The sequence below is a fragment of the Neovison vison genome, chromosome 6, assembly GCF_020171115.1.
Source record: "Neovison vison isolate M4711 chromosome 6, ASM_NN_V1, whole genome shotgun sequence".
Taxonomy (NCBI): domain Eukaryota; kingdom Metazoa; phylum Chordata; class Mammalia; order Carnivora; family Mustelidae; genus Neogale; species Neogale vison.
Window position 1 is genome coordinate 214096097 of NC_058096.1, and position 17095 is coordinate 214113191.

The 17095-nt window shown below is 56.4% G+C and overlaps 1 protein-coding gene and 1 long non-coding RNA gene across 2 annotated transcripts; one reads left to right on the forward strand and one right to left on the reverse strand.

Moving 5' to 3' along the window:
- Positions 1-8494: 8494 nt before the first annotated feature.
- On the reverse strand, positions 8495-11044 carry KLF2 (Kruppel like factor 2). Its single transcript, XM_044254013.1, has 3 exons — positions 10889-11044; positions 9787-10615; positions 8495-9184 (listed from the first exon to the last, which is right to left on the reverse strand). The coding sequence occupies exons 1-3, from the start codon at positions 10961-10963 to the stop codon at positions 9009-9011; spliced, it is 1080 nt and encodes a 359-aa protein (XP_044109948.1). The 5' UTR covers positions 10964-11044; the 3' UTR covers positions 8495-9008.
- LOC122909636 lies at positions 10919-16282 on the forward strand. Its single transcript, XR_006385167.1, has 4 exons — positions 10919-11000; positions 13063-13258; positions 14210-14283; positions 15655-16282. It is a non-coding gene; the product is annotated as an uncharacterized LOC122909636 (long non-coding RNA).
- Positions 16283-17095: the final 813 nt, after the last annotated feature.

The following is a 17095-nucleotide window of genomic DNA, read 5'->3' on the forward strand; positions in this document are numbered from 1 at the left end:
CCTCCTGTTGCCTCGATTCGCTCATCAAGGCTCCAAGGGGTTTTCCTGCATTTCTTTTCTTTAATTCCCATGCATTTCTGAGTTTGCCAGATTTCTCCCTGTTCTGGATTTCTAGTTTCATTCCACTGTGGTCAGAGAACATGCTCTGTAGTATCTCAGACCTCGTCTGTGCATCGAAGTGGGTTTTGTGGTCGATCCCTGGGAATGTTCCGTGTACCCCTGAGGAGTCTGTATTCCGCTCCTGTTGGTGGAGTGTTCTAGACATGTCTGTTACAGCGAGTGGATCTATAGACTCCCTGTACTTAAAAATATGTTTTTTTAGGGGCGCCTGGGTGGCTCAGTGGGTTAAAGCCGCTGCCTTCAGCTCAGGTCATGGTCCCAGGGTCCTGGGATCGAGCCCAGTGTCGGGCTCTCTGCTCGGCGGGGAGCCTGGTTCCTCCTCTCTCTCTGCTTGCCTCTCTGCCTACTTGTGATCTCTGTCAAATAAATAAAATATTTTAAAAATACATGTTTTTCTAAAAGCCAGTGCGGGGACAAGGGGGGAAAAGGGAATGTCCAGAGAATGTCCTGTTCATTCTGTTCTAGGTTAAAGCTGCGTCAAGCCCTGGCCGGTGGGGGCCATTGGGGCTCAGGGGTGTGGCCCGCTCCCGAGGGCTGAGAGACCCAGGAAGCCTGGCTGGCCCGTCCCAGCGAGCGGCCTCCACGGCCTCCGAAGGAGAGCCGAGGGCATCAGCCCGCATGACGGCCTCGGTCTCTGGGTCCTGGCCCAGCTCAGGCCCCAGCCCAGGGGAGGGCCTGCAGGTCTGGTGCTGCCCCTGGAGGAGGCCGTCCTGGGGCCTTCGGGGCCTGGCAGGCTGGGGTGCTCGTTGCAGCGCACAGGATGAGCCGGTGGGCAGGCGGGCGTGCCGGGTGTGAGCGGCACCTCGACCGCAGGCCTGTCCAGCTCCCGGTGGGGCTGCCGTGAAGCCCTGAATTTTAGGGCGGCCCCCAAAACTGGGCCACGGGCAGCGCTCGCCTCCCTGCCGTTTCACAGAGGAGGAAACTGAGGCCCAGTATGTGGCTAACTGGGGCTGAGCCAGCCACGAGCCGGTGGGGGACTGAGATCCGACGGTGCTGGGACGCTTGCAGGCCCAGCGGCGCCCGGGTGAGCTGCTCAGGAGAGAGAAGCATTTCTGAGCTTCTGAGCAAAGCCTTGCAAGAGAAGATGTTGCAGGGTGGCGGGGGGAGGGCACCCAGCAGGTCCAGGTCTGTTTAGATCCCCACACGATTGAAAGCAGGGTCACGAAGGGATATTTGCATCACAGTCGCCCAGAGGCAGAAGTCACCCAGGTGTCTGTCCAGCAGGGGCCAAAGGGAAAGGCAGAACGGGGTCGAGCCGCACCGTGGAGTATTACGCAGCCAGAAACAGGACGGGACTTCTGACCTGGGCGCAGCAAGGGTGAGCCTGGAGGACGTTACGGGAAGGGAGCTCAGGCGGCCACAGCAGGACAAATACTGTGTGATTCCCCTTATGTGAGGTCCCTACAGCAGTCACAGCCACTGAAGCAGGAAGTAGAGTTGGGGGGCTGGGGGAGGGGCAGATTTTGAGTGTGAGAAGACAGGAAAGTTCTGGAGAGGGACGGTGGGGTTGGCTGCACCATGGTGTTGATGTGCTGAATACCACTGAATTGGATACAAAAATAGTTCCAGTGGTTAGTTTCATGTTCTGTGTATTTTACCCTAATGGAAAAGTAAAGAAAATAAGGGGTATCCCGGAAGAAAGTTGGGTGATATGGGAGACGGGAACTGGAGAAAGGGCTCAGGCTGGGAGCACGGTCTTGGCCAGGTCTCTGTCTCTGCCCCTGTCCCATCTTCCTTGGTCTACAGGGACTAGGATGGGGGGTAGGCAGGTGGCTCCCTTGGGTGGCGCCAGCCTGGATTTGGTCTCTGCCCCCAGGGAGCCCCCGTCCGAACCAGCCAGGGAACAGGCTCCCCCGCCATCTGGGAATCTGGGGTGAAACGTACTCAGGGAACCAAGAGAAGAGCAGGGGAGGGTGTGAGCACTCAGAAGGGAAAGTGAGGGACATCTCCCAACTGTGGGTCACAGCTGAGGAAACATGTCATAGCACATGGCAGGCGGGGAACAAAGCTGATGGTCACTGCCTGCCTCAGTCCCTCCGTGGCTCCCTACTGCCCTTCAGTCCTGCAGCTCAGGCTCATCCCTGCCTCTCCCTGTGCATTCCAGTCAGAACCACCTCCTCCTTCCCAGAAGCCCCACGTGCAGCCCTCTCCCTCCACCTCATTCCCTCCCAGGGCGGGGGTCAGTCCGTGAGCCCCAACTTTGGAAGCAGGACATGCGGATGTCGCACAAGGCTAAGAGAATCAGTCACACTTGCCAGGAAGGCCCAGCTGAGAGCCGGGGATTTGTGGAGGCGAGAGACCGTGGGGAGGCGCAGGTCACTGGTTTCAGTCTTGGGGAGTCAGGGGAAGGATTTGCGTCAGTCCCACTCTGAGGAACTCTGGCCTTTCTTGCTGTGTGATCTTGGACAGGTGGCTTCCCCTCTCTGAGCTTCCTCATGCACCCCTCACCTCCGGGCCCCATCAAGAAATCCATCTGCCCCCTAGTTCCATGTGGTCACCTAATTTACTAATGTGTGTGAAGGCCCAGAGAGGAGCCCATTCATTTGAAAGAAGTCACCAAGTACGTGTTTAGCAGGATGAGGGCCCTGGGTCCTCCCTCCATCCCAGGGAGTGGGTGAGGTCTGCTGAATGGTCACACATCCCGAGGACCAATCGTGGCTGGCCATGGGAAGAAAGAGGCAAAGAATTTCCAGCTGAGGAAAGAGTAAGTGCAAAGGCCCTGAGGCAGGACTTGAAGGGTATATCTGTTTCTTCCCAGAGCCACAAATGGCCACAAATGTACCCTGCCCCACCCTCCCTCTCCTCCAAAAAAAGAATTAGAATTGGTGAAATATGGGTCAATGAGATTTGCCTTGTCCCTCTGCCTCCCTCATGAAATAGGACTGAACTTGGCCTCAAGGGCCCACACAGCGAAGGGAAAGCCCTGACTCTCAGAGTAGGAGTCCTAGCATCAGTGTGTGTCTCTGAGAAATCCCTCTGGGCCTCAGGTTCCTATTCTGCAAGGACAAGGAGATGGTGACCCTAAGGGGCTCAAAGGCTGACAGCAGCAATGATGTGCTAAGGGCCAGTGAGTGGGACACTCACTGGCAGCACACTCGAGAGCACAAAGCTGAGGGGCTAGGAATTGAGACTCCAAAGCCTGCTTCTTCTCTCCCTGCCTAAGGAGGGCTACTCAGGGCCCCTCACTCTTGTCCCATGGCCTCCTGTTCCCCCGCTGAGGATCTGCTTTCTGGCTTTAAGTCTGCAGAAATGACCCCAGGGCAGCTCGGTTAGGTTACTACCAGCAGCTACAGAAAGAGTGGGTGAAACTGGCATTCTAGGCCCAGGGGTAGCAAATGCAAAGGCCCTGAGGCAGGACCAGGGGTGCGTGTTTGGCTGATAGTTAGGAGGCCAGAAGGACTGAGTGAGCGCACAGGAGAGAGACGAGAGGTGGGAAGGAGGATCTAGGGACCCTCAGACCACGAAGAAGTTTTCGGATTCATTCTAGAATGATGGAGAGCTGCTGGAGGACACCATCTGATTTGATGGGGGAGACAAAATTGTCCCCAATATGGCGTCCACGTAGAGGAGCCATGCGTCCAGTGCCTTTGTTTTCAGGTGGGGAAACTGAGGACTGGAGACCCTCAGTGACTGCCCATTGCAGAGGCATCCCAGTGGGGGAAAAACTTTCATTTCAGGCAGACAGGGCTTCAAGGCTCACGTCCGTTACGTGGACAGTGATCTTGCCTCCCCACACCCCCGTTTTCTCATGTGCAAAATGGGCACAAACCCCCGGAAAACACTCATCACGGAATCATCCTAGAAATCTCACGCCTGCCTCCTGTCTAGCTCAGTGCACAGACGGACCATCTGTACTCATCCATTCAGCCGTCGAGGGACACTGGGCTTGTTTTCACCTTTTGCTGATTATGGGTCCTGCTGCTGGGCACCTCGGCCTCCGGGCACCCGTTGGAGTCTCTGTTTTTAAATCTCTGGGGTCTACGGCCAGCAGCGGAGCGGCTGGGTCCTGTGGTAACTCTGTTTTGCTTTTTGGCAAACTGCTTCCCGCCACCCAGGCTTCCTTTGGCTTCATAATGTGGCATCTCAGGGAGTGCCATTCATCTCAGGGAGCCGGGCTCCCCCAAATATTTGTGTCTCTTGACACTCACGGGGGCCCTCCAGGAACCACAGTCATGGGCATGGAGGAAGACACGGCCAGCTTGATGTGTTTCAGGATGGAGACATTTCGAGGCACAGGTAGGAGCTGTGACGTGAGGCTGGCCGGGGTTCGGGCCCCGGGTCCATTCCCTGCACCTGCCCCAGGCCCAGGCTGGCCCTCCGCTCCAGGAGCCCTACTTCCTGCATCTGGAAAACCGGGGTGGCTCTCCTTCTGCCCCCATCACCGCTTGGTGGGCAGGTTGAAAGCGAGAACCTGGGGAAGGTGCCCGGGATTAAAGCACCTGCCCCAGCCCGTGGGGCTCAGTTCAAGTTAGCACTGGGTTAGACACTCAATAAACTTGTTGACACTGGCTCTGGGTGCCTGCTGAGGCTGACTCACCTCTGAGTCACGGCTGCTTCCCCAGGACTCAGCTGAGGGCTAAGGCATTGGGTGCATCTGCTGAATGAATGAATGGGAGAGGGGAGGTGAAGAGAAAGAAAAAGAGGCAAGAGAGACAGAGACATAAAGAGAGATGGGGTGGGGTTTAATCCAGACCTCACATCCAAGGACCGGCCACATGGCGGGGGTGGGGGGGCGTGGGGGGCTGGGGGATGTGGACTCAGGGCGCTGGCCACGCCCTAGTGCTGGGCGCCGCCCTCCCCCTGCGTTCTGTCCTTCTGTCTAACGGCTGCATCTTCACTTTCCAGACAAGGGAACAGCCTCTGAGGCAGACATGAGGGCTTCGGTGGGAAGGAAGGGTTTTGCCTAAGCAGTGGTTCTCACTGCCTGCCCTTCTGTGCACCCCCTCCCCAGGGGACATTGGTGACGTCTGGAAATATTTTGGTTGTTGTGACTGAGAGGCTCGAGGTGCTACAGGCATCTGGTGGGTCGAGCCCCAAGGGTGCTTCTCAACATCCTACCATGCACAGCATGGCCCCCAACAGCCAAGGAGGGTCCAGCCTCAGATGTCAGTTGGTGCCAAGGAAGAGAAGCCGCGTGTCAATTATTTGGGGGAAAAAATGGTTTCGGTCCCAGGCTCCCAGTCCACAGCAGAATACAGTCCCCGTCTGTAAGCTGATCCTGTTACCTCCTCTCTCCCCCAGCTGCTGTATTTAAGTGCAGGCAGGATCTTAGGACCTCAGTGAGTCATAAAGTTGTAGATGCAAAGTGGCAACTGGGTGACTCAGTTGAGTGGCTGGCTCTCGGTTTCGGCTCAGGGCATGATCTCAGGGTCCTGGGATCGAGCCCCGTGCTCTGCACTCAGTGGGGAATCTGCTTGAGGATTCTCTCTCTTTCTCTCCCTCTGCCCCTCTCTGTGCTTGCTCTCTCTCTCAAATAAATAAATAACCTTTAAAAAAATTGTATATGATGTCTCTTAGGTGGTCATGGAACCCCAACCCAGTGGTTCTCAATCTGGGGTTAGTTTCCCCGCCTCCCACCCTGGGGACACTTGGCAATGTCTGGAGCCATTTGGGGTTGTCACAACTCGTGGGGATGGGGGCTGCTGGTGTGAAGTGGGCAGGGCTAGGTTGCTGCTGGAGGTCCTGCGGTGCACGGGGCAGCCGCCACTAGAGAGCATGATCTGGCCCCAAATATCGCCGGAGCAAAGGTGCAGGAACCCGGTCCTCAGCACCGCAGCTCCGCATGGGAGCCACCTGGCCCTGGTGATTTCACGAGCCGTCTCCGGCCTATTGCCTTGGGACTCCCCAGGGTGATGCTGGGTCTGGGTGCTAACTCAGCTTTACCAATGGGACAAGGTGCTGAGTCAGGGACTCACCTTACTCTCTGAAAGCTCACGTTTCCTCTGCTTCACACCCTATTCTGTCACCACCCTGGGTGTCCGGGGCTCCCTGACATACAGGAAACTTCTGGCAGAGAAACAGCTCTTGTGCCCTCCGCCCATCTCTGGAGTGACTATTGGGAGATCATTCTGGCAATGTCCAAAGAAAAATAGGGAAAAATGGTTTTCACCTTGCTTGGAAAAAAAAGGAGGCGGGGGGAATCCAGAGATCACCACAGCCATGGGAAAGCAATTCAACCGCTCACCAGAAATCCCTCCCTCTAACAACCTCTGATTGGAATGGGGCTGTAGAATGCAGGGTAAGTTGTTTTTCCGTCTGATATTTACCATTCTGACAAACGGATACCAGGACTTTTTATGGAAAGGAAAAATGTCCAGGTTTGGTGTGTTCTTCCAGTGATCTGAGGTGGGGCCCGGCGGTGAGATTTTATTCATACTTCTCTCTGGGTGACATCTGCCATCAAAGCTTGCTCCTGGGACAGGGCCACCTCCTTGGGTAGAGAAGCATTGGCTCCTGTTCTTTTAGGAACCAGAGGACCAGTTCCTCTGCCTGCAGCACCGCTGATATCTGGGGCTCATCCTCTGAATGCTGGGGCGGGGCAGGGCGGGGTGGGGGGGAGGGGGTGCTGCCAGGTTCATCATAAGCAGCTTAGCAGAGCCCTCCACCCACCGGATGCCAGCAGCACCCCCCCACCCCATCCCCCCCCGTTTGTGGCAACTGAAAATGTCTCCAGTCCAGGTCACCCCTGGCGGAGGACCACGCATCCAGAAGACACCTGATGAAGGTTGACATTTGAGTTTTCAGAAAGGGACGAGGAGGGCTCTTTGGGTGGCTGAAGCACCCAGCTGGTGGGGGCATGGCACTGTGTTCTAGCAGCTGGGGGCGCTCGGGAACAGAAACTCAACAGCTTCTGTCCCTTGACAACTGACCTTTCATCGGACTCAACTTCCCCTGCCAGGGGAATTTGCGAGGTGTTTTTTGAGCAAAGCCAGCAAAAGGGCTTTACCTGCGAGTTGAAACGCAACTGGAAAGACTGAAGACCCTGCAAAAGGTTATTTTAAATCTTTTGTGAGCCTTTGTGCTGCCCTTCCCCGCCCCCTCCCAGTGCCTCCGGAACCAGCTCTGAGCGAAGAGCATGTCCACGGGGTCGGTGGGGCCCCGGGCTCTGCTCCGCTCCGGAACGGTTTTGGCAAGAGCCGCAGAGAGTGGTTTCAGGAGGCTCACACGCTCACACACCCCTCATCACCGGCGGCCCTGGGCCCCGGCTATTTACTCGAGGAAGATGAATCAGATTGTCATCTTCCATTTCTGCTTTTTGTGGATTACCAAATGCTCTCAGCTGTTTCCAGGACTGTCTTGGGTTGGGGGCGGGGGGAGGGAGGAAGGATGGAGGCAGGGAGGAAATCCCAGCCTCTGTCGCAATGGGGCAAGAGTGTTTTAAAATAGGCGCTGCTTACAAGCTATTTTCACTTTCTGGAAACAACTTGTGCAATTGTTGGTAGTCATGGTTACCCACCCAGGGCCCCGAAAAGGGGGAAGATGAGGGGGAACCTGCCAGGGAGAGGCACCTCGTTGCGTGACAGGGACACCTGGGGTGCAGGGCAGGGGTCTCCTCCTTTCGGAGGTGGATTTCTGCAGTGGCCACCTCCCACCACCAAGGGGGGGGCTCTGATGTGATTCCCTCACACCAGGGCACCTGCAGGGGAGGGTCTCACATTCCTCCAGCGCAAGCAGCACATGGGTTACTGCAGAAAGCCCCTGATCCCTTCTACCGGGGTCCACAGACCCTTGGGAGGCAGACAGACCTGGCTAGCTTCCCAGTGCCACCACTCTCCACAGCTACCTCTCTGGGCCTGTTTCCTCATCTGGAAAAGAGCCATACATAGCCCTCTAATAAAATTTCATTTTTTTCTAACAGGATGGGGAACTCATCCCTTAAAAAATCCTGCTCAAAGGCAAGACTAGTAAAAGGCAAAAGCAGTTCAGAAACTCATTATTTTGCCCCTTTCAAAAAAAAAAAAAGAAGAAGAAGAAAGAAGAAAAAAGATGTTTGTGTGAGGAGTGGGTGGAAGCCTGCACACTCCAGAACTTTGGCTAAAACCTCAGAAGCTTCCAGAAAGAGGTAGGCTTTTTTTTTTTTTTCTTTTTCAGCCCAGAGGAGGCCACGTCAGTGGGACCAACACTTTCCCCAGCTCAGGGGAAAAAGAGGCAATTTATGGCTCAGGGAACAACCTTAAAATAACTCTCCCTCAGTCTTAAAATGTAGTGTTTAAATTTATAGAAAAAGCCACAGGTTCCTGGCAGCTGGGTGCTGGCTGGGGAAGGCCACACTTCACCCCACCTCTGCCAGGCTGCCCTCCCCCATCAAAGCTGCCCCTTCCCCCCCACACCCGCCCCACACCCCAGCTTCCAAGCAGTCAGACCAGGGCTGTGATTTTTCAAAAGATGCAAAACTTTTTTTTAATTAAAAAAAAAAAAAAAACAACCAACAAAAGTCTTATAAAAATGAACCAGGGAGCCAAAATGCCCACCTGTCTTCCTATTTTACAGTAATACAATATCTGTCACAGTCACTATGTACAATATTATAAAAAATGTCGAAGACAGTACAAATTAAGGCTGTATTTCTCACAAGGCATCAAGCCTCGATCCTCTAGTGTAGACCCGGTGGGGGTGGGGGTGGGGAAGACGACACTTAATTATTGCACCATTTTGAAAACAAAACTCGTCAAGGAGGATCGTGGTCTTCTCCCACCGGGTCTTCAGTCTCTGATGGGGGCTGGGCCGTCGTCGTCGTCGTGGGGCTGGGGGAGCCTCCTCAATGGCCACGCCGTGCCCAGCCCGGTCCTCTGGGCCCAATAAATACCAGTCACAGTTTGGAGGGGGCCGCGCCCGGCGCATGGGACCCGCCATGGCCGCGCGCGGGTTGGGGGAGGGGGTCGTTCAGGCTACATGTGCCGCTTCATGTGCAGCGCCAGGTGGTCGGAGCGCGAGAAGGCACGGTCGCACAGGTGGCACTGGAAGGGTCGGTGGCCTGTGTGCTTGCGGTAGTGGCGCGTCAGTTCGTCGGAGCGCGCGAACTTCCAGCCGCAGCCGTCCCAGTTGCAGTGGTAGGGCTTCTCGCCTGCAGGGAGGGGGCGAGAGCGGGCCTCAGTTTGCTTCCCAGGTACTCGCCTGTGGCCCCGGTACGCACACGCTCCCTGCGACGGTGACTACTGGGGCGCGCGCGGCCTATCCCTAACCAGCGCCCAAAGCTGTGGGGGGACCTATGTTTTGGACCTCTAGGGATCCCAGGCACACGACCCTAGCTCTCGAACCCCCTGATTCTCGTCTCCCAGGGCGCCCAAAGTGTATACTCTCCACTCCCCAGCGCTTCAAGCCACGCCCCCGGGGGAGTCCTAAGCTTGCGTCCTCTCTCCAGCGTTCTGAGACCCAGCGCCCCCCTAGGTTTCCTAGTCGCGCGCACCCTCTGCCCAAAGCCCTGAGCCACGCTCCCAGGAGGGTCCAAAGCGTGTGTCCCTTCCCCAACATTCTGATACAGGGTCCCCCGAAGGTTCCTAAGTGCGCAACACTTCCCCAACCGCTAGAGCCACGGCCCCAGTGGAGTCCTAAGCGTGCGACCCCCTCCCAATCTTCTTGGCCACGCCCTCGAGGGGGGGGTTCCTAAGCGCGCGCCCCCCGTCGCTAGCCCCTAGCCACCGCCCCCAGCCGGCGTTCACCGCCCACCTGTGTGCGTGCGCAAGTGCGCCTTGAGGTGTGAGCTCTTGGTGTAGGTCTTGCCGCAGCCCGCGTAGCTGCAGGTGTGCGTGGCGGTGCGCTTGCGCGGCCAGGAGCGGCGGCCGCGCTTGGGCTTGGCTTCGAGCAGCTCCAGCGGTGACGCGGGAGGCGTGAGGAGACCTCGGGCGGCGGGTGGCGCCAAGCCCAGAGCTGCAGCGGCGGCGGCTGCGGCCGCGTCGTCGAAGAGACCGAAGGCGGCGGGCGCGGGAGGCGCGTAGTGCATACCGGGCCCGGGCGCTCCGAAGCCGGGGCCGCCGAAGGGCGGCGGGAAGGGGCCGCGCGGACCGGACGCAGGCAGGCGCGCGGGGCCGTCGGGGCTGAGCGGCGGTGTGTCGGGCGGCGGCGGGGGGCGGCCCCCGGGGCCTCTCATGCACGCAGCGGCGGGGCCCGGGGCGCCCTCGCGCTTGAGGCCCCGCGGCCCGCGGGCCAGGCCGGGCGCGCAGCCGTAGCCTCCGCCGCCGTCCGCCTCGGGGGGCTCGGCCTTCACCAGGCGGCCGGGTGGCGCCAGCAGGAAGCGGCCGTGCAGCGCGGGCCCCGGCGGCACGTCCAGCTCGGGCCGCAGCAGCTCGGACACCAGGCCGCCCGCAGGGGCGCTGTAGGGCGGCGGTGCGCTGGGCTCGGGATAGTAGAACGCAGGCGGCGGGGGCGGCGGGGGCGGCGGCGGCTCAGGGGCGGCCTCAGCGCCAAGGCCGTCCAGCCCCATGGACAGGATGAAATCCAGCACGCTGTTGAGGTCGTCGTCTGTGCCGCCTGCTTCGGGCTCTGCGCGCGGCCAGCGCTGCGGGTGACAGAGCGATAGGGCGCGGGCGTGAGCGCGGGGCAGGTCTCAGTGATCGCCGCCCGCCGCCTGCGTTCTATTACCCTGAGCCCACAGTTCCCGGGGCTTTTTTTACACTGAGCCCGTTTTACAACACAGAGCCCGCAGTCCCCGCCGCCTGCGTTCTACTACCCCGCAGCCCACATTTTTACTACCCTGAGCCAGCCGCCCCCGCCGCCCGCGGTCCTGGCCGCCCCCGGTCCTGGCCGCCCCCGATGTCCCTGCCGCCCTCACCTCCTGCAGGCCACGCTCGCGGCACGGACTGGCGAAAGTGGAGAAGGACGGCAGGATGGGCTCGCTCAGCGCCATGGCTGGGACCTGGGGCCGACGCGGGTTCGGGACACCGGTGAGTGGCTGCCCGGAGCCGGGCTGGTCGGGGCGCGGGCGGGCGGGCGGGTACGCTCTGCGGCCCGCGGCCGGGCCCGCCCAAGCCTTATAGGCGCGGCGCGCGCGGGGGCCGGGCCAAAGCGGCGGCGGCGGAAACGCGTCCCGGATGGGGACGAGCTCCGGGCGCAGCCTAAATTTAGCCGCGGTATATAAGCCGGCGGGCGGCGGCGGCCGTGGCCACTGCGGCCGCCAGGGCTCTGCGCAGCCTGGCCGGCCCCCTGCGCACGGCCAGGCCGCGCCCCCCTCCTGGGCCCGCCCCCGCCTGTCTCCCCGGCGACGCGTCAACACGCGCTCCACAACAGCACCGTGACACCCAGGGATCCCCGGGGCGCCCCGTGGGCTCCCGCCTGCTGGAGGACCTGGAGCGGAGGCGGCATCCGGGGACCCGGGACTCTCAGTGGAGCACTGGGTCTCCCGGTCTCCAGGGATCCCTGATGTATGGGGAGAATGGTCCCCAGCGCCTCAGGGGGGTTCCCGGAATCCCTGGTTATGGGCGAGATTGCCCCATAGTTTCAAAGGGGTTTCTAGAATCCTAGATGGATGGGCGGGGTTCCCGGGAACCCTGATGCAGGGGGGATTGGGGTCCCCAGGATTCATAATGGGTGGGGAAACTCTCATTTTCTCTCATTTCATCTCATCTCATCAAAACTCTCGTTTTCCAGGGGCCCGCTAAGCTAAGACTGACCCACTGTTATGCCCATCGCTATGTAAAAAACCTTGTGCGATGCCCTTAACAAATGTTAAGTCCTTGAGACCAGGGCTCCCTTAAGGAAGCCCTCCAGGGAAACTGAGGCCCAAGGGGCTCTGGGAGAGGCTTGCCGTCCTTTACTGACTTGCATAAGTATAGAAGCTGAAGACAAGGGTGACAGTCTCTCCTCCAAGACAGACCCAGCGCTGGGCGGGAGCAGGGGGTGGCGGCAGGGGACAGGGAACAAGCTTGTCCGGTGGGCATGTTGAATATACCACCTGAGTTGCTCGCGGCACAGCCTTGCCAACAAAGGACTGTCACTACCATTGTTACTGTGTGCTGGCCCTGTGTAGGCCGGGAGAGCACAGGACGAAGAGCCAGACAAATCTGCCTGCTCTTGGGGGCTTCCCCTAGGGGATATAAAATAAACAAGTATATTGGGGAGATGAACCTTTTGGAAACAAAGCAGGGGGTGCAAGATACAGCGCGGAGGGGACTAGGAAGCAAGTGAGTGAGCAGGGAGAGAGGGGATGGTGAAAATTTGAACCTCACCTCACCCAGTGCTATTATGAGTCAAGACCTGGAGAAAGGGGGAGCCATGTGAGTCCTAGAGGGAGAGCATCTCATGGTGTAACCCAGAGCCGGTATCCAGCTTTGGTCTCGACTCCAGAGTCTGTGTTCTGGACCTGGAGGCATCCAGGGACTTCCTCTGTCCCGTGGCCAGATGTTGACGGGTTCAGGAAGCTCTTGACCCCGGGACACCTTCTCTGGGGCCAGGAAGGCTTTGCCACGGACAGCAGCTGGACTACCACAGCCCATTACCACTGCATGGGGGTGGCCTTGGCACCACACAGGCATCAAGGGGCCCCGCTGGGGTCCACAGTGCTGGACCCTCCCAGCTGGAAGCCACCTCAGAGGCGCATCACCTCACCATGAATCATCCAACTGTGGGTTCAGCAAACGCGCTGATGAGCCCCATTTGTCAGGCGCCGGGGATCCGGGGGTGCTGGAGGGGCCAGGGATCCTCCCTATAGCTTCCCTGGGCTTTGGGAAACTTCAGCTGGAATTCAGACGTGACAACGGAGAGTCAGCCTCAGCCACAGACTGCTGGCTGTGTGACCTTGGGCAAGTGGTTTTGCCTCTCTGGGCTTGCTTCTTCATCTGTAAAACAGATGATAATGGTAGCTTACCCCACAGTGGTGCTGTGCGTGCGTGTGTGCGTGTGTGCATGTAAGTGCTGGCGACATCCCGTGAGCCCTCTACAGCTTTTGGTTAAATGAGCCACCTGTATACTTTTCTTACTACTTTCACCTGAGCCTCTGTTTCCCCATAGGATAATGAGGCAAAGATGAAGGGAATCGAATTTGGTCCCCAGGCATAGGATTCTCTGGTCCTCCTCTCCGCCTCGGACGGCCCCTGCGGCTCCTTCCAGCGCATCCTTCCTCCTTCCTTGGATTCCTTGCAGGTCCCGGAAGGGACCAGGCCCGTGCTCCCCGCCAGGCCTTTGTACTTGCCGTGTCCTCTACCAAGTGAGTCTTTCCCTCACTTCCCACTTGCTTGGCTCTGGCTCGTCTTCTCTTGTCACCCCCTTAACTAGTGAACTTAATTTTTTAGGGTTCTATTAGGTTTACAGAAAACATGAGTAGGAAGTATACCGAGTCCCCATGTCCCCCACACATGCCCTTTCTCCTGGCAGTATGTGATACATTTGTTAATTCTCCAGGAGCCAGTATTGATGCATTGTTACTAACTGAAGTCACGGTTGACACCAGTGTCCCCACGCTTGACGTTGTACCTTGTATGGGTTTTGACAAATGCACGTCATGTATCCACTTTTATACTATCATATGAAGTAGTTTTGCTGCCCTAAAAGCCCCCTGGTCCCTACCTCTCCTTCCCTCCCTCCTCCCTAACCCCTGGTTAGGTACCATAGTTTTTTGTCTTTTTCCAGAATCTCTCCAGTTGCTGCTCATACAGTAGTTAGTTTCTTTTAGTTGGTGTCTTTCACTTAGCAATGGGCATTTTAAGATTCACCTATGTCTTTTGATGGTTTGAGTACTCATTTCTTTTTTGTTGCTGAATAATATCCCATGGTATGCATGGATGGACCACCGTTCACCCGTTCGCCTGTTGAAGGACATCTTGGTTGCTTCCAGTTTTGGGCAATATAGTTGCCAGATCGGATATATACTGAATATGGCTTCATGGACATGTTTTCAGATTAATTGTGTATATCTAGGGATACGATTGGTGGATCACAGGCTAGCAGTGTGTTTCACTTTGTAACAAGACCACCAAGCTGTCCTCCAGAGTAGTCCTACCATTTGTGTGCCCACCAGCGGTGAATGAACGAGAGTTCCCATTGCTCCATATCCTCGCCAGCATTTTGTGTTGCCATTTTTTTGGTTTGTGTTTTTGTTTGTATTTTAGCCATTCTAATAGCTGTGTGGTGGTATCTCATTGATGTTTTTAATTTGCAGTCTCCAGATGACGTCTGATGTGGAGCCCCTTTTCATTCGCTCATTTGCCAGCTGTATATCTTTGTCATTGAGAGGTCAGTTCAGTCCTTTGGCCCAGATTTTAACTGGGTTGTTTGTTTTCTTACAGACTTTTAAGCATTAGTTGTATATGTCGGACACCGATCCTTTATCAGACAGGTGATTCGCAAAGATTTTCTCCTAGTCTGCGGCTTGGGTTTTGAGTCTCTAACGGTGCCTTTTGGAGAGCATAAGTTTTTTATTTCAAGGGAGGCCAGTGTATCATATTTTCCTTTTAGGATTGTGCTTGGGTCTTTTATGTAAAAAATCGCCAAGCCCACAGTTGTCCTGATTTGCCCCATGTTTATCATCTAGAAGTTTTATAGTTTTTGCATTTATACTTCACTGAATGATCCATCTTGAGCTAAAAACAAAATTTACTTTTTTTTTTTTGGCCTGTGGATCCCCAATGATCCCAGGACCATTTGTCGGAAAGGCCAGAGAGCTTGTCTGTGCATTTCAGCCTGACCCTATCTTCCAGGCTCCGCTGACCCAACACCAGGCCCCTCTCTGCTGCATAGTTCCCTTCTCTGACCCCACTTTTTAGGGCTTGTTCTGCAGCACTTTTCACTGTTGGTCATTCTTTTATCCATGGGTTCCTTTTTTTTTTTTTTTCTTTCCGGTCACGCCCACAAGCAGTGCGTGACCTGTGGGGAAGGCAGGAGCCAGGGGCCTGGCCCAGCATGTGATGGACACTCAGTCAGTATCTAGCAGGTGGGTGAGCAAGGAAATGAGCTGATTTCTCTCCCATAGCTCCTCGGAGGAACTTCTGTGGGGGGCTTGCTGCTCCTGCAGGACTCTCCACAGTTGCTTCTCCATCACCCAGGTTTCTGGGACCTTCCTTGTCGCCACAGCCAATGAGTCGAATGTATCCCAACACATATGCCCACCTCCTAACCCTGGGTGCCTGTCACTGGGACCTGATTTGGAAAGAGGGTCTTTGCAGATGTAATTAAGGCTCTTGAGGTGAGATCATCCTGAGTTAGGATGGGCCCCGAACCCCATGATTGGTGTCCTTAGAACGGACACAGAGTCACAAGCACAGAGAAGATGTCTAGGGGAAGATGGGGGGCAGAAATCACAGTAATGTAGCCCCAAGCCAAGGCACCCCTGGAAGTCTCTCCTGGGACTGATTCTGCCTCAGAGCTTCATCAGAAGGATGGACCCACCCTGTCGACACCCTAATTTCAGACTTCTGGCCCCCAGAACTGTGAGAGAATACATGTCTGTTGTTAAACCACCCAGTTTGTGCCTTTTTTTTTTTTTTCGCGGCGGCCCCAGGAAGCTCATACATCATGGTAACCATCTGTTCTCTCCCTGGCTTCCTCTCCAGACAGGGAGCCCCCCAAAGGCAGGGGCCTCCCTCGATTCATCTCTGTGTCTCCCAGGCAGCTGTGGACCTGGTGTTGAAACAAACATGACGCGGGGATGCCGGCCACCCACCGAGGACCTCCCAGGGCAATGTGAGACACTTCGGCATGGCACCTGGTGAACAGAGCCAGCCCCCGGAACCACCAGCGACTGGGAAGAACGTGGACTTCAGTTGCCCCTTTACCTGTGTGACCTTGGACATGTCACTGGACCTCTCCGAGCCCTCAGTGTCATCGGGAGACAGGAGATGGCACATGTCAAGAACATCGGCTGTCTGATTATGAACATGAGTGAGCGAGCCAGATGGGGGGATCCCAGGCTGAGGGAGGGACCTGGTACTTGGGAAGAAGGCTCAGAGCCTGGCCCCTCTCACCCTGCTATCTAGGCCACACATTTCTATGGGAGTGGGTCCCGGTGGCATCTCAGGTGACAATGCTTTGGGAGAAAAAGTCAGGTCCCCAGGGCAGCCTCTTCCCAGCTCTGGGACATACCCTCAGATGAACTTCACAGCCTCTGAGCAGCCTGTCCCATCACTTGCTAAGTTGAGGAGAATGAGGTGTGTCTACAGAAGTTACATGATCAGGGGCGCCTGGGTGGCTCAGTGGGTTAAAGCCTCTGCCTTCGGCTCAGGTCATGATTCCAGGGTCCTGGTTTCGAGCCCCACATCGGGCTCTCTGCTTGGCGGAGAGCCTGCTTCCCCCTTTCCCTCTCTGCCTGCCTCTCTGCCTACTTGTGCTCTCTGTCAAATAAATAAATAAAATCTTAAAAAAAAAAAGATACGTGATCAGTGAGTGGCCCCATAATGCTGAAAGACAAGCAAATGAGCACCCTTCTCCCCAGGTGTCACTGGTAAGTTCCAAAAGGGTAGGGTCTGGCTCTGTGTCTGTGCCTTGCTGTCTGCTTCATAGTGGGGAACTTTATGCCTCTTGATGGTGTTGCCTTCACTCTCATGTTGTTCCCAAGGCCTCCCATCCTCTCCTAATAAGTCAGCATTAATCGTCAAAGACAGGGGTGGGGTGGGAAGATCATTTCCCTCCAATCCATTGATACTGTTTTGAGCACTGTGCTGGCATGGATTCTGAGATTGTTTCCAGGCTCAGCACTCGGAAGCAGTGCTGTGATTGATTGGTGATGTCTGTCTGTGATTGCCTGGTGATGTCTGTTACTGTGAGAGGCTTGGAGGAATGGTGCATATGCTACTTTGCATTTACCATCTCCTGCCATCTATGTTTAAGGGCTCACGATGCTCACAAAACAGAAGTTTTTAGTCTCAGCACCTCATAAATATTGAGCTTCCTCTCCATGCTCTGCTGGACATGGAGAGAAAGCTAAAGAAGTACACAGCCCCTTTCTGCCCACAGAGAGCTTACAATTTCCTTTAACTGGGTCCTGACCATTTCTAGTATCCTTCACTTCTTGCTACTTTTCTTCTAGAGTCTAGACTGCCTCTCCCTTTAC

What these genes read in the sequence shown, in the direction of transcription:
- KLF2 (XM_044254013.1), bottom strand. Translation starts at nt 10,963, where the DNA reads ATGGCGCTGAGCGAGCCCATCCTGCCGTCCTTCTCCACTTTCGCCAGT. An exon ending in GCGAGCGTGGCCTGCAGGAG is followed by an intron (nt 10,616 to 10,888) that starts GTGAGGGCGGCA and finishes TGTCACCCGCAG; the next exon opens with CGCTGGCCGCGCGCAGAGCC. An exon ending in GCACTTGCGCACGCACACAG is followed by an intron (nt 9,185 to 9,786) that starts GTGGGCGGTGAA and finishes CCCTCCCTGCAG; the next exon opens with GCGAGAAGCCCTACCACTGC.